Here is a 17,178-nt window from a genome sequence, read left to right as displayed (position 1 = left end):
AAGAAATATCACAATTTGAAAAGAAAAAGAAATGCTTGTAAATAATGAAATATTTTCTCCAATAAAACATTGTCTAATAAAAAAATAAAGAAAAAAAGAAAAAAAAAGAAATATCCATTTCCAAAAACAAATATGCAAGATCCAATCATTGTATTATACTTCTCTGTTGATATATTGCTGATTGAGCTATATAGACAATAGTCAATGAATTTACATTTTTGAGACTTAGGCTTTTCCAGATTACATTCACCAATGATATGTTCTTGCTTCCAGTCTTTGTCGCTGTTTGAGGAAATCTATCCTATTCAATTGTTTCTTTAGATTTTTGACCTAAATAAGTTGCTTAATTATTCAACTGTCTTCCTGTTATTTGGAAAAGGTTTTAATTTTTTCTATAGCTGTCCTGTGTTTGATTATATGTTTTTCTTAGGATACTTCCGAATTTTGGAATGGTTCTTTTTATATTCCTTAATTTGAGCATCAACACTAATATTGGTAGGTGTTAATAGTTTTATAGTTGTCCTTATTCAGCTTTGATTTCAAAATGCCAGCAAGTCTTTCAATTTATCTTTATGTTAGTGTGCCAACTGGAGATAATCAAGGTAATCAACTTGATCCACTGCTTTAGTGTGACTTCTGAATAAGAAGCCTTCAGACTTTTTCTTTGGCATCTTTTAAGAACTCCACATTTGTCAATTCCAAATGAAATTTCCATATCATTGGTGAAAGATTCAATGGCATAAAGTTGTTAATGGTGTTTTAATTTGGTGTCATCCATGCACTAAATGAAGAATAAGATGCTTTGGTTCTACTTTCTCCTGAACTGGGAAGGCATATTTAATTCTATTTAAAGGCAACACAGATTTAAGCGTAGATAGAATCATAAAAGGCTGGAACTTTTCTCCCCGGAAAAAGTCTTATTTCATATCTATTGTTCTTTTTTTTTTAGGTTTTTTTTTTTTGCAAGGCAAACAGGGTTAAGTGGCTTGCCCAAGGCCACACAGCTAGGTAATTATTAAGTGTCTGAGACTGGATTTGAATTCAGGTACTCCTGACTCCAGGGCCGGTGCTTTATCCACTATGCGACCTAGCGGCCCCTATTGTTCTTAACATTATTGTTTCAGTGCCATCTTGGACACAGAAAACAATTTTACAAATGGACTGAAATAGTCTAGACTTTTTGGTTCTCAGTCAAATAAAGTATGTTCTTATAAGAATTTCTTTTTGTTGCCTTTAGGCAAGATGGTATTCATGTTTTAAACTGTATCAGCTAGCTATTAACTTAATTTTTCACTGCTTGTATGTATATCTTCATTTAGTATCTCAAATCATTCGTATTCCTTGACAGAGTTGCCTTTCCTCTTACAGTGGCAATGGTTGCCAAAAATATTGCTATGTGCAGGTCCTAAAATACTTTTACACTCATTATTGATGGCTACTGCAAATATCAGTTTTTAAAAATTACTTTCCCCACTCTGCCTCTGAATTTCTATTTTGTGACCATGCCCAAGGTTCCCTGAGCACCTGTGGTTCCTCGCCCTATAGAATCTCCTTTCTTAAGTCTTCTCCTATTGGTGGTTTACAATCAGAACCTTCATTTTGAGGAAGGGGCTACATTAAACATCCTTTTTTCATCTCCTATCTCTTCTTAAATCTCCAGACTACCAAAGCTTAGCTACTGTCTCACAATGTAAGTTCCCTGAAAACCTGTACCTTCTTCATTCCTGAACAGCCTCATTCTCCCATTAGTGAGTTCCTCCCGAAACCTCAATTTTGACAAAAGTACCCAGGACTGGCCTTCATTCCCTTCTCACTATATGTATTATTTTACTTAGTGATCTCATATGTCCCATACATTTAATTATCTTCTCTATACTTACGATTCTCAAATCTATTTATTCAGTCCTAACTTCCCCACTAACTTCCAAACCCACATCTACGTATCAGACATCTAGAAATGGATATCATATAGACATCTTCAACTTAGGACTAAATTGAACTTTGGTTTCCATCCTCACCTTCCTTCTTCTGAACTTCTGTTTTACAGTTTTGAGGGTACTACCATGCTCCCTAGGTACTATCCTCAACTTCTCACTCATTCCCTTCCTCTATGTCATGCTATGTCCCATTGATTCTATCTTTGTAACATCTCTCAAATACATCCCCTTCTCTTCTTTTACACTGCTACCCCCCTGGTGCAGGTCATCATTACTTTATATCTCAATTACTACTCAATTACTTGGACTGCCCATCACAAGGCTTTCCCCACTTCACTTAATCTTCCACTGAACTGTCAAAAGTGATTTTCTGAAAGTGAAAGTCTGACCATGTCACTTCCATACTCAATAAACTCCAGTGGTTCCCCTAATATCAAATATAAATCCTTTGACCTTCAAAGCCCTTTATAACCTGTCTCAACCTTTCCAGTCTTCTTACACTTTATCTTCTCCACTCCCACCTACTCTTTGATCCAGGAACAATTGACTCCCCTGGTTTAAAATCTCATGTTCTCTGTAAGTAAACAGCAGAGGAGATTAAAAAGCAGAATCCTATAATACGCTGCTTACAAGAAATTCATTTGAAGCAGAGAGATACACATATAGATTAAAGGTAAAAGGTTGGAGCAGAATATATTTTGTTTCAGCTGATGTGAAAAAGGCAGGGGTAGCAGTCCTTATCTCAGACAAAACAGACGCAAAAATAGATCTCATTGGGGTGGCTAGGTGGCGCAGTGAATAGAGAACCAGCCCTGGAGTCAGGAGGACCTGAGTTCAAATCTGGCCTCAGACTCTTTAACAATTGCCTAGCTGTGTGGCCTTGGGCAAACCACTTAACCCCATTGCCTTGCAAAAACCTAAATATATATATAGAAAGATCTCATTAAAAGAGATAAGGAAGGAAATTATATCCTCTGAAAAGGTACCATAGATAATGAAGCCATATCAATATGAAATATGTATGCACTAAGTGGTCTAGCATCCAGATTCTTAGAGAAGCTAAATGGGTTTACAGTTAAGACACAGACAGCAAAACTCTACTGGTGGAAGATCTTAATCTCTCTCAAATTTAGATAAATCTAACCATAAAATAAACAAAAAAGAAATTAAGGATGTAAAGAGATTGTTAGAAAACCTAGACTTGATAGACCTTTGGAGAAAACTGAATGGGGATAGAAAGGAAATGTACTTTTTTTTCCTGTTAGTACATGGCACTTAAAAAAAATTTTCTGTACTATATGGCACTTACACAAAAAAGGGCATAAAAACCTTATAACCAAATGCAGAAAGGCAGAAATAGTGAATACTTCCTTCTCAGAACATAATGCAATAAAAATCAGGTGCAATAATGGGCCATGGAGAGACAGACCTAAAATTAACTGGAAATGAAATAGCTTCATTTTAAAGAATGAGTGGATCAAACAATACAATTTCATGTTCTCTAATCAATAATGATTTAGAGTATTTTTTTCATATGACTATAGATAACTTTTATTTCTTCATCTGAGAATTGCCATTTCATAACCTTTGACCATTTATCAACTTGAAAATGACTTGTATTCTTAAAAATTTGACTCCATTCTCTATAAATTTTAGAAATGAGTCCTTGGTCAAAAACACTAGTTGTAACAATTAATTCCTAACTTATTGCCTTTCTTTTAATCTTTGTTGCATTGGTTTTATTTGTGCAAAACCTTTTCAGTTTAATGTAATCAGAATTATTCAGTTTGCATTTTATCATGTTCTCCATCTCTTCTTTGGTTATAACCTGCTCCCCTTTCCATAGATTTGACAAGTAAACTTTTCCTTATGATATCAACTTCTTATATCTAAATCTTGTGCCCATTTTGGCCTTATCAAGATAAGGTGTTAGATGTGAAATACTGGTCTATATCTAGTTTCTGTCATGCTATCTTCCAGTTTTCCCAGCCGATTTTTTAAAGAGTGTGTTCTTGGAGTCCTGATATCTAATTAAATATGAAGAAATTAGAGTTTACTTTAGAGTTTGAAGAGACTTCATTTTTCAAAATTTTAAAAAGTCATAAAGCTGAAGCAATTTACTGAAAATGACTTAGTATGAGCATCAGAGATAGAAGCTGTCTTTTTCCAAATGTCTTCCACCTATTCCATGATAAAAAATGGTTTCTGTCAACAGACTTAAGTCAGCATCAGAGTAGATGAAAAGAATAGCAAACTGGAATCATAGTATTATAGAAGCAAAACAATTAGAATGTAAAGAGATCTTAGATACATCAGGGATTTAAAACTTCAGATGATCTTAAATGGAAATTAGAAAAGGTACATAAAAAATACCAGACAAATTATAATGAATTTACATATTTTATAAAAGAAGTTTACGGTTTGAAAATGAGGAAAAAGTGACTGAAAAAAGAACATTTCTAATAGAATAATTTGTGGCTATCAGGCAAAGTTAAATCAGTATTTCTAGGTCCCTATTATTTTTAATTGTGAATTTTGAATTTTTTTACAATTTTTCCTCAATCTTGCTTCCCTCCCCCCACCCCACGGAAGGCAGTCTGCTAGTCCCCACATTGTTTCCATGGTATACATTAATCCAAGTTGAATTCCATGAGAGAGAAAAATCATATCCTTAAGGAAGAAAAATAAAGTAATGGAATTAGCAAGTCCATCTAGGTTGATCATCACCCCCATGTTGCTGCTGAGGTGCACAATGGTCCTCTGGTTTTGCTCATCTCCCTCAGCATCAGTCCATGCAAATCTTTCCGGGCTTCCCTGAACTCCCATCCCTCCTGGTCTCCAACAGTGTTCCATCATATACATATACCACATTTCATTGAGTCATTCTCCAATTGAAGGACATCTACTTAATTTCCAATTCTTTGCCACCATGAACAGAGCTGCTATACATATTTTTGTACAAGTGATGTTTTTATACATTACTAGAATATACTTGTTTAAGAGTAAACATAATACACATCCCCCCCCAAAAAAATTACAGAACCTCATGAGAAATAAGTAAAAGAAAGAGAGAAAAAAAACGTATTTCACTCTGTGTTCTGATACCATCAGCTCTGTCTCAGGTAGATCACATTCTTTATCATAAGTCCATCACAGAAGTTACTTCCATTTTTCCACTGTTGCTGTTTCTGATTGTAATTCCCTCCATCTATTCCACTACCACACATTTTCTCTCTCCTTTCACTCTGTCCCTCTTCTAAAATGTGCTGTAGGGTAGCTGAGTGGCCCAGTGGACTGATCACTGGCCCTAGGGCCAAGGGCCCCAAACCCACATACCACCCCTGAGACCCCATAACCACTTGGCCCCATGGTCCCAGACAGGCTGCCCAATACCAGCCCCTTGCATGAAGTAAAAAAGAAAATGTATCATATCTGACTATTCTCTCCTATGATCTACCTTCTCTTCTATCACCCACATCCCCCCTCCCCCTTTCTCACTTCTCTCCTTTTTTACTCTAGATGTCTATACCCTATTGAGTGTATATACTGTTTCCTCTCTGAGCCATTTCTGATGAGACTGAACATTCCCTCATTCCCCCTCACCTTCCCCCCTTCCACATCACTGCAAAAATTAATTGCAAAAAAAATATATCTTTTATACAAAAATATCTTAACCTATTTCTCTCCTTTCTCTTACTCCCAGTACATTTCCCTTTTAGCCAGTGAATCCATTTTTACAATATATTTTATCTTCAAATTCAGCTCTCTCCTGTGCCTCATCTATAAAAGCTCATTCTACCTGCTATATTAAATGAGAAGGTTCATATGAGTATTATCAGTATCATTTTTCTATGCAGGAATACATGTAGCTCATCATCATTAAGTTCCTCATATTTTACCCTTCTCCTCCACTCTCTATGCTTCACCTGAGTCCTGTATTTGAAAGTTAAACTTTCTGTTCAGCTCTAGTCATTTCAACAGGAATATTTGAAATTCCCTTGGTTCAGTGAAAGTCCATCTTTTCCCCTGGAAGAAGATGTTTAGCTTTTCTGGGTAGTTGATTCTCAGTTGCATTCCGAGTTCTTTGGCCTTTTGGTATATTATATTCCAAGCCCTACTAGCCCTTAATGTAGTTGCTGCTAAGTGTGATCCTGACTGCATCTCCACGATATTTGAATTGTGTCCTTCTAGTTGCTTGTAATGTTTTCTCCTTGCCTTGGGAGTTCTGGAACTTGGCTATAATATTCCTGGGGGTTGTTTTTGTTGGATCTCTTTCCAGGGGAGATCAATGGATTTTCTCAATTTCTATTTTGCCCTCTGCTTCTACGATATCAGGGCAATTTTCCTGTAGGAATTCTTTAAAAATGATGGCAAGGCTCTTTTCCTGATCATGACTTTCAAGTATCCCAATAATTTTTAAATTATCTTTCCTGAATCTGTCTTCCATATCAGTTGTTTTTTCAATGAGATGTTTCACATTTTCTTCTTTTGGTGCTGAAGTATTATGTCTTGACTTCTTGTAAAGTCATCAGCTTCCTTTAGCTCCATTCTACATCTGAAGGATTTGCTTTCCTCAGAGAGCTTTCTTATCTCCTTTTCCATCTGGTCAATTCTGCTTTTTTAAAGCATTCTTCTCCTCAATAACTTTTTGAACTGTTTTATCCATTTGACCTAAGCTGGTTTTTAACATGTTATTTTCTTCAGCATTTTTTTGGATCTCCTTGACTAAGCTGCTGACTTCTTTTTCATGTGTGTCCTGCATGTCCTCTCATTTCTTTTCCCAATTTTTCTTCTATCTCCCTTAATTGATTTTCAAAAAATTTTTTGAGCTCCGTCATACCCTGAATCCAACTTCTGTTTTTCTTGGAGTCTTTAGATGAAGGAGCTTGTACTTTCTCATCTTCAGGTTTAGTATTTTCATCCTTCCTGGGATCACAGACAAAGTATTTCTCGATGGTGTTCCTCTTTTTTCTGTTTACTCATTTCTCTAGCCTGTGTCTGGTTTTGGGTGCTTCCTGAGCTTTTGATTATTACTGGGACACTCCCCAACAAGGACCTCAGTGTATGAAGCTCTGACTGTTCTCCTGGTCTGTGAATGACCACAAGTGCACCCCTCTACCTCAGGGCTAGGTGGGGGGGGCAGGGGTGGCTGTTCTATGGGGGCCCTAGACTGCAATCAGGATCTGAATGTGGTCAGAGTCCCAGAGTCCTGTTCCAAGGACAGAGGACAGACCTTGGAAGTCTTTCTCCACTCCCCTACCTTCAGTGAGCACTCAGGGCTCAGTTGCATGGAGGCTCCTGTTTGTTGGCTCCACGCATGCTTCCTTTTCCTGGATCTGGACTTTGGGGGCCACCACTGCTGTACTGAGTGCCCCGAGGGCCTGGGCTTTGTGCTCCCTCTGGCAGAGGTCTCCCTGTTGATCCTCCAAGTTGTGCCCTGTGTCCCCTGGGATGCAGGTCAGGAAACTGCTTCTGCTGCAGGGGCTCCCAGGCACCCTGGGGCTGTTTCTGGGAGGCTGAAGTTTCTTCACTCCTGCAGGGCCATGACTCTAACCCCGTGGAGTTTTTCCACTATTTTCCAGGTTACCTTGGACTGGAGAATTGCCTCACTGGATCTTTCTGTGGATTCTGTCTCTCAAAAATTTAGTTAGAGTCATAATTTTAGGATTTTTGAAATATTTTGAAGGGAACACCTAGAAGTGGCTTTTCTGTCACCATCTTGGCTCTGCCCTTCTGGGTCCCTATTTAAACTTAAGTTAATGAAAACTAAATTTCTGAGCACATCTCCAGCAGAGTTGCTAAAAACATTTAAGTCCTTAAATCTGTACCTTACTTTCACCTAATCACAAAAGGATAATTTACTTACTCTAGGACTGAGTGTGTTGCTGCATAGGGGTGGTATCGATAGAGCAGAAGACACTGTTCAACTAGAAAGACTCCACCACCCTTTCGGAGATGATGATAAAAGAATAATAAGTCCTCAGGCACACCCTACAAGAGAGAGAAAAGTCATTAACAATTCTTATTATTTCCATTTAAAGTCTAGAGTGGAGAAATTTGTACTATTTGACTGTTCCCAGTAAAGATTATAAATATTATAACCATAATTCAAAAAATACATAAATACATAAAAATAGGAATATACAATTTTTCCTATTTTAATCACAAATGCTTATGTTTTTCTAAAGAAAAGTTTCAAGTGACATTTCTTTTCCAATATATATTATGAATTAGTTATGTTATAGATAACCGTGGATTGCAACAATTCCTGTACATTTCTTTTCTACATCTTTCTTTAAATCTTTCACAGGCTATAGAGTTCATGAACAGTATGGCCTCTATAGTCCCTCTCAATTCTAAATCTATGTAATCTTTTAATACACTCAACCAATTCAATGGAGACCCCATAGCTAGGAATTACTTCTAATAGCTTAATCCTTGTAGTCATATATTAGAAATAAACCTGGAGGGGCGGCTAGGTGGCACAGTGGATAGAGCACTAGCCCTGGAGTCAGGAATACCTGAGTTCAAATCCAGCCTCAGACACGTAATAATTACCTAGCTGTGTGGCTTTGGGCAAGTCACTTAACCCCATTGCCTTGCAAAAGCCTAAAAAAAATACAAAAAATAATAATTAAAAAAAAGAAACCTGGAATTTGGCTCTTAAACTAGAAAATTGCTCCAGATGATTGAGGCATCTGCTGCTTCCTTAGGCTCCTAAACTTGCAGAAGATAGTCATGTCATATTTTTAACTGAAGAACAAAGAGTACCAATAAGAGAACACTTAATCCACCACTTCCCCTAAAAGACACAAAAACACCAGACTTGTGACAAATTATAAACAGCTCACTATTGACTGAGCAAGCCTGAAACAAGGTAAGTTTCCAATCACAACCTGGATCGTAGAAACAAGGCAGGTCAAAAAGTGGAGGGCTTTGCTAAGCCCTAGAGAGTCAGCTTTGAAGCTGAGGATCACTGCTTTCAACAACAGATTTTCACTGTTCCCCTGCTTGGACTCATTACCAAGTATTAGCATTTTTCACACACCCCTCTAAACTCATTCTTCACTCCTGAGATACTGAACTCTGCAATTCTTCTAAAGTGCTGATCCAATCATGCTACCTCTCTCCTCAATAAACTCAGTAGTTCCCTATTGCCTCCAGGATTAAACATAAAACCCTGTCAGTCAGTTAAAATTCCTTATAATCTAATCCCTTCCTTTCTTTCCTGTCTTCTTATACGTTACTTTTCACCACATACATTTCTATCTAGTGACCAGCATGGCTGTTCCAATAACAAGACACCCCATCTTTTGGATCTGACATTTTTAATGCTTATCCCCCATGACTAGGATACTCTCCTTCCTCCTCTCTGCCTATTGGCTCCCCAGTTTCCTTTAATTTCTGATTAAAATCTCATGTTCTGCTGGAAATCCTTCCCAATCCCTAGTATTTCTAGAACTTTTCCTCCGTTATTTCCTACTTATCCAGACTGTTTAGCTTATTTGTATTTATTAGTCTGCATGATGTCTTCCCCATTACATTGTTAGTTCCTTAGGACAGGGGCTGTCTTCCCTTTTACTGTGTTTGCCACATAATAGGTACTTTATAAATGTTCACTGACTGATTTAAAGCCCTTCAAAATATATTTAGGGCCTACAACAGGAGTCTCTGACATGAGAGTTATATTTATACACACACACACACACACGTATATATGTATGTATGTTGCCTTCAATATAATTTCACTGTTTTCCTCTGTATTATTTCTTCAACTGAATTGTAATCTCCAGGAGGACAATATTACTTACTATCCGCAATCTTAGTGCAATTACCCTAAGTAGGCACTCAGTGCATCTTGATGTATTTTATTTTTACAAATAAAATATATTTTACGAATATATTTAAAAATATTTATGATTCAGGGTGGCTAGGTGGTGCAGTGGATAGAGCACCAGCCTGGGAGTCAGGAGTACCTGAGTTCAAATCCGACCTCAGACACTTAATAATTACCTAGCTGTGTGGCCTTGGGCAACCACTTAATCCCACTGCCTTGCAAAAAAAACAAAAAAACAAAACTTAATCTCAGGTTTTAAATTTGAGATTAACTAAAATTAATGTATCCTAAGTGAGTAGAAATGACATACAAAGTATGGGTTGGTAGGGGCTATTTAAAGCAAGTCATACAATAACTGTTAAAAGGAATCTGAGTCTTAGGTTTCTCTGAAAGACAGGTAGAATCTGGAGCTCTGCTCATGGGCTCCTATTGTTACCATAGTTAACCTCCCTTTCTCTTTTGGTTTTAGCAGACTCACTTTCGCTGGAAAAAAAGTGAGCCTGGCAGTTAACCCCTCCCCAACTTCCAAAGTGCTAAGATTCCAGTAAAATCAAAAGAAGATAATCAAAAAAACTTGAGGAAAATATAATAGAATATAAATAATATATAATAAAATATAATAGAATTTCAGGCCACAGCCAGCATAGGGAAAAAAAAGATTTTTACCTTGGTTTGGGACTATAGTCTTTTGATGAAGGGTAGGAAGGGTCTGAAATTGTGGTACTTCTGAAATCATACCCAACAATTTATCAAAAACTATCCAAGCACCACTCCTTCCTCCCAATGAATAATTACTAACTGACACTTCTCATTTTACACACATACACACACACACACACTCTCTCAAACAAAATCAAGCTTTTTGTAATTATTACATAATAGGGAAAGCATATGCAGAGCTTTTAACACCACTGGTTTACAGCTGACTCAGAACTTAAAAGGATCTGAGACTTGGATATGATTCTAGAAGCTTATGTGCTCCCTTGAAAGCCCTCCTTGTTTGGTGACAGAAGTGGTACTTTTAAAAGGACAGAAAGCTTCTGATGCTCTCTTTCTTTCTAACTTGACAATATGTGCAAGAAGTAATTCTCTTACATGGGTTTCCTATGAAAAGTAAGGAGGGGTGGGGCAGCTAGGTGGCACAGTGGATAGAGCACTGGCCCTGGAGTCAGGAGTACCTGAGTTCAGATCAGGCCTCAGACACTTAATAATTACCTAGCTGTGTGGCCTTGGGCAAGCCACTTAACCCCATTTGCCTTGCAAAAACGTAAAAAAAAAAAAAAAAAAAAGTAAGGAAGGGTTGGAACTTTTCCTCTCATGCCAGATAGATGGCATCTGTCATCCCTGCTCCTAAACCAGGGCTGTGCTAGGGAAGTGGTGCCAGAGCCTTGAAGCCCCTGGCTTCCTTGTCTACTTTGTGTTTCCCGACTGTAGAGAACTGAACAGTGGCCCTGAAATTTACATGTTCAAATTTAAAGTCAATTTTGTGAATGAAGAAGTTAGAGATTTTGAGATCCTGAGCAGAATAAGAGCAGGGAGAATTTTTGTATTGGAGAGATTTATAAGTGACAGGAAAAGGAACTCAGTCCTAGATCTGTATTGCCAAAAAAATAACAAAAAACTCCCCAAATTCGCTTTTGAGAATTTGTAAGACAATGAAGAACAAGGTGATATTCAAAATGTCTATCTGACAGTCCCATAAAGAACATCAAATTTTAGTATTGACCTTAAAGAATATAAAGTTATATTATTATTGTATCCTATTATATAATCTTTCTATTAAGCATTTCTTTAGTGCATATGAAAGAAATAGCTGCCCCATATTGGATTTATACTGTATACCTTTAGAAAGAGTCTAGATATGAACCAAAACCTAAGCTTTTGGATATTTTTCCCTGGGGCACCATGGTGAGACCACAATGAGTCAAAAACTTTGAGAAGCCTGATCTTTATTTAAGGTGGTCATATTTCCTCAAGCCTGAAGCTGATTTCCATAGGCAAGAGTACAGAGCAGAGAAGACTCTTAAGGGAGAGGAAGAGTGCATAGCACCCCAATCCCTTAGATCCAGGAATGGTTTATTATCATTACAATTGCTATTATATCTCATTTAAGCAGGCCTCAGATCCCCATTCTCTCTTTGAAAAGTCTTTTGATTTCCTTTACCTTTCTGTGTTTTCTTATCTATAAAAGGAGGGGCCTAGACTAGATGACAGGAAACCTCTTCCAGCACTAAATCTGATCATATGAAAGTGATTTTGCCCTGGTTACAGAATTAACGAGTAGTTGAGCTAACCCTTGAATCCATATTTCCAAATCCAAGTACCATATTCTTTCCACATTATGTTATACCAAATACATCACATAATAGATGAAAAAAAACGTAGCAGGGGAAATGAAATAACATTGCCATCTGGTAGATGATCAAGTAGAAACCTGGTTGGGAAATATACAAATTTCATTGTGATATAAAACTCTTTTTTAGCCACAAGTATTCAATGAGGATTTTCTTCAATTTTAAGAACTTACCTTGCCACTCTCATCAAACTTTCCAACTTGGGAAAACCATTCTTGAGAGCAAAACCAAGTAGGCATGATCACTGTTGGTCCATAAGAAGTAAACACCTATGAAGCATAGTTAACATTAAAAGAATAAATGAAGGAGTTGCATTCTTCATTCAGAGACTATCGATTAGTCAGTCAACAGGTATTTGTTTTGTACTAACTGTGATTCAAGCATAGGGACACAAAGACAAAAATGAGATTGTGTTTGCTCTCAAAAAAACTTACATTCAAATAGGCAGTATCATTAACATCCATTCTCATATAAGACCAATAAGTGAATTTCAATTGTTCTTTAGGAATACTAGAACCAGAAAAGGATTTGAGAATGTGAACATGAGAAAATTGAGATCTAGAAAGATGGAATCATTTTCCTGGAGTCACAAAGAAAGTTAATAGCAGAATTGGTTCTAAAGACTGGATCACAAAGATCCTTATCATGATTATTTTGTTTGTTTGTTTTTGCAAGGCAATAGGGTTAAATGACTTGCCCAAGATCATATAGCTAGGCACTTATTAAATATCTGAGGTCACATTTGAACTCAGGTCCTCTTGACTCCAGGGCTTGTACTCTAAACACTGTGCCAACCTAACTGCTGCCAATGCTCCTTTTCAAATGATAATAATTCCAATTTTAAGAAGGATATAGGGATAGGGACTTGACTTGGTATAAGTATAGAGAATGCCTAGGTATGGAAACTTTATTAATGTAAGGTGGCACTTTCTCTTTAACTTACAAGTTTGACCATGTAGAGCATGGGGAGATTAAATGACTTGCTAATACGTACTTAAACTGTTCCTGGTTTCAGTGTCACATCTCTATAAACTACACAATACTGCATACTAGTGCAGGGAGAGTTCAGGTTACATGAATGTGAGAATAGGTGCAAAAAACAAAAAAGAATCAATAAAACTTTTTTTAACATAGAGAAAGAAAATTTGGGAAAAGAAAAATATACATAAACCTAATGTAATCCTTTATATTCAATATCAAAAACTAGCTCAAAAAAATACAAGAAAATTACTGTGATAAGCACTGTGATTACACCCACTAATTTTCTATTTTTCATCTTATAACCACTTCCATAAGGAATTAATACCAATATGGCCAGGAATTACACATATTATTTCTTGCCTTAAACGTTTCAAATCCAATCAATTTCCAGATATACAGCTATTATGAAGCAAATAAAATACTCATCCAAAAAACATTTATATTATACCTAGCAGTATCAAAGGGTGAGCAGCAAGAGTCCTCAAGAAAATGAGTTAGGGGAAGCTAGGTGGAAGAGTTGATAGAGCACCAGCCCTGGAGTCAGGAGGCCCTGAGTTCGAATCTAGCCTCAGACACTTAATATTTGCTTAGCTGTGTGACCTTGGACAAGTCACTTAACCCCACTTCCTTGCCACCCCAAAAAAACAAAAATGAATTAGAATTTCAATTTACTGCTATCTTTTGCAAACCTTGAAAACATCCTTTCAGAAAACTTCATTGTTTTGGAATTGAAGTGTCAATTTCCTTCCTTTTTGAATCTGGGGCAACTAACAGAATGAGAGTTGTTGGTCCAATATCACTCTATATTCTCTACAATACTTTCTCTTCTGTCAACTGTTGTGACTAGATTCTATTTTTCCTTCCTTCTCCTTTATCAATTAATTAATAATTATTGAAGTTTCAAAACTTAGCACTATGCTGGAAATGCATCCAATTGGTCACCAAGTTTTATTCAGTGTTACTCATATTTGGCCATCACCCCAGTCTTTTCACTTAATGTCTAGATTATTAAAATTCTAATAAAGCACGAAAGGAAGAGTAGCAGAGTAGATAGAGAAGTAGCTTTTGAGTCAGGAAGATCTGGATTCAAGTACAACCTACAGCCTTGGGAAAGTCACTTAACCTCTCAGGGCTCTAGACAATTCTTTTATATATGTATGTATGTATATATATATATATATATATATATATACACACACACACACACACACACACACACACACATACACACACACAGGATTTTATTTTGCACAGTTAAAACAAGTTTTCATTATGGGCTTAGACAATATCTTCTACCAGTTTATAGAAGAATTGTCATGTTTTTTAAAAAGATAAACATTTATTAAACATGTACTGTGTATTTGCCTGGCACTATGCTAATGACATCATAAAATTAAGTGTACAATAAATAGAGTTTATTAACTCCCTATGTGAGTCTTTATAAACACAATCTAATTTCATTCATGTATATAGCAGCCTGCTTGTGGTGGCATAGAATTGGAAATTAAATGAATGTCCTTCAATTGGGGAATGGCTTAACAAACTGTGGTATACGTATGTGATGGAACACTATTGTTCTATTAGAAACCAGGAGGGATGGAAATTCAGGGAAGCCTGGAAGGATTTGCATGAACTGATGCTGAGCGAGATGAGCAGAACCGAAGAACATAGTATACCCTAACAGCAACATGGAGGTAATAATCAACTTTGATGGATTTGCTCATTCCATCAGTGCAACCATCAGGCACATTTGGGGTTTTCTGCGATGGAAATTACCATCTATGTCCAGAGAAAGAATTGTGGAGTTTGAACAAAGACCAAAGACTATTACTTTTAATTTTAAAAAAGTTATCTTATTATGTAATTTTGTTACCTCTTATACTTTATTTTTCTTACTTAAGGACATAATTTCTCTCTCATCACATTCAACTTAGATCAATGTATACCATAGAAACAATGTAAAGACTAAAAGACTGTCTTCTATGGGGGGTAGGGATAGGGAGGGAAGTTTGGGGAAAAATTGTAAAATTCAAAATAAATAAAATCTTTCTAAAAGTAAAAAAAAAAGTTTATTCCTAACAGTGCTATAGTAATATTACCCTATGTCCAAAATCGAGAGATCCAACAATCAAATTCATCAATCTTTGAGAAACAGTAACTTATCTAAATTAAATTATACAAGTCCAGAGCAATAAATATACCTACAGGGAGAATTGAGCTAATTCAATAGTGTTAATATTAGGGGTCTTAACTTAAAATCCCAATTATATCTCAAGGATCGATCTGGATAAATTCACCACTCCCTGGAGACCTCTGTCATATGCCTGCTGCAGTAAAAAACCTTTACTTCACACCAGACCAAATAACAACCAAGAAATCCAATGAAAAACTTCAACTTCAGAACAGCCTATAAAATAAGCCAGGATGGCATGCAAAAGGACAAGGGGCTGCCATAATAGTTATCAGGTAAAGCCAAGCAAAAGTCCATACACACATATAACCAGTAAGAGTCTATCAAGAGGAAGCAAAAGTGTGGCACTGATAACTAACAAGATGAAAGAAGATTAGACATTTTTCCAATTCTTGCAACCTCTCAAATTTTGCCTAAATAAGAATGAAAAGATCAAGAATTGGAGCTTTCTCCATAAATTAAAGACTCAAAGAAAACTAACTTAATGAATTAATAGGAGAAAAGGTTAATTCCCTAACAAACACACACACACACACACACACACACAAACACTCTTACTCAGCATCCTCTTATACTCTGCAATCAAATAAGCAATTCTATTGCTGCTTCTATCTGCCAACACCTCTCCTGACTTCATCCCATCAATCTGTGACAACAAGCAACAGAATGAAATTTTTATCTCCAAGCAGCATCCCAGTGTGAGGATAAGAGGGGGGGGGGGGGGGAGAAATAAAAAAAAAACAAGCAGCTTTCCCTGAGGAGAGAGAGAGAGAGAGAGAGAGAGAATGTAATTCTCCAGAAAGAGTGCTTGGCCAGATTAAGCTTTTATGTAATATGTTCTAGATAATCAATTTTCCTTGCCAATTTTATCTCCCTAGCTTTTTCCATTCTGTATTTCCTGTTTTATTTTTCCTAGATATTTCTGCATCCTCTGTAGCCAGGACATTTTTTCCTCTGGGGGTTTTATTAGGACTCTGTTCTAAATTATAGATTTTTCTTGCCAATATAATCTCCCTGGCTTTTTCCATTCTTATTTCTTGCTTTACTTTTCCTAGATATTTCTGCAGCCAGGACACTTCTTTCTCTTAGGTTTAACTAGAACTTCTTTAGGGTTGCTATTCTCTCCAGAGTTTATCCCTTAGGCATCTCTCAAATCAAGCTATTTCCTCATGTGGTTAAATTTTTCCCTAATTTGTTCATGTCGTCTACCCAAGGTTCTAGTAGAAGAAGTCAGAGTTTCTGTCAAACACCGAAAATGAGATATGGTAAGATGGGCCTGGTCCTGTTCTGATGCTAGGCTCTGCCTGGAGGAGTCCCTATTGTCACAAGATTATGGGACCTTTCCTTGCTCCAGTTCTTCCTGGGGTCCTTCTCTTCTGCTGCTAGATTCAGGGCTTTCCAACGTGGGGTTCCAACCACAGGTTTCAGAATTGTTTAGGCAGAATTCTGCCTAGGACTTTTCTCCCATAACTTGGGCTGAGGTCACTAGTATCCTGAAGGTTTCTCTCTTAATGAGCTATTATTGCCACAGACTTAAGGAAGGCTCTGCTTAGGATGAGCTTGGTCACTAATTCAGGCAGGTCATAGGTTCAAACAGAGAAAGGTTAAATGAGACCCACCATGGTTGCTCTTTCTGGCTGGGCTCCTGGAGCCAAGGGCCTTGAAGAACTGGGATAGATGTAGGTTCAAGCAAAGAAGCTGAAAGCTTCCAGGGGCCACTGGGGTTCTATCCTTTAAGATTAGTCTTCAACCTACCCTGGTTCTTCAATTTCAGAATTTTTGCAGGACTCTGAGGGTCCCTCTGTGGATTCCTGGGATGGCTAAGGGAATCAAGAGATGATTCTCTCTACTCTCACCAGAATGGTGATGCTAATGTTT

General features: G+C 37.0%; 1 protein-coding gene across 6 annotated transcripts in view; it reads right to left on the bottom strand.

Annotated features, from left to right (window-relative positions):
• B3GNTL1 (UDP-GlcNAc:betaGal beta-1,3-N-acetylglucosaminyltransferase like 1) overlaps positions 1–17,178 on the bottom strand; it is a 211,678-nt gene that overhangs the window by 149,423 nt on the left and 45,077 nt on the right. For all 6 annotated transcript variants that reach the window (XR_012476024.1, XM_074225202.1, XM_074225198.1 and 3 more), the window contains 2 exons: positions 12,302–12,397; positions 7,804–7,928 (listed from right to left, as the gene is read on the bottom strand). Coding sequence is in view for 5 of the 6 variants with exons in the window: in XM_074225202.1 (XP_074081303.1) it covers positions 7,804–7,928; positions 12,302–12,397 (221 nt within the window). In the remaining variant the exon portion in view is untranslated. The remainder of the gene's footprint in view (positions 1–7,803; positions 7,929–12,301; positions 12,398–17,178) is intronic.

Source organism: Macrotis lagotis, chromosome 2 (assembly GCF_037893015.1).
Source record: "Macrotis lagotis isolate mMagLag1 chromosome 2, bilby.v1.9.chrom.fasta, whole genome shotgun sequence".
Lineage (NCBI taxonomy): Eukaryota > Metazoa > Chordata > Mammalia > Peramelemorphia > Peramelidae > Macrotis > Macrotis lagotis.
This window is presented reverse-complemented; position numbering and strand designations above follow the sequence as displayed.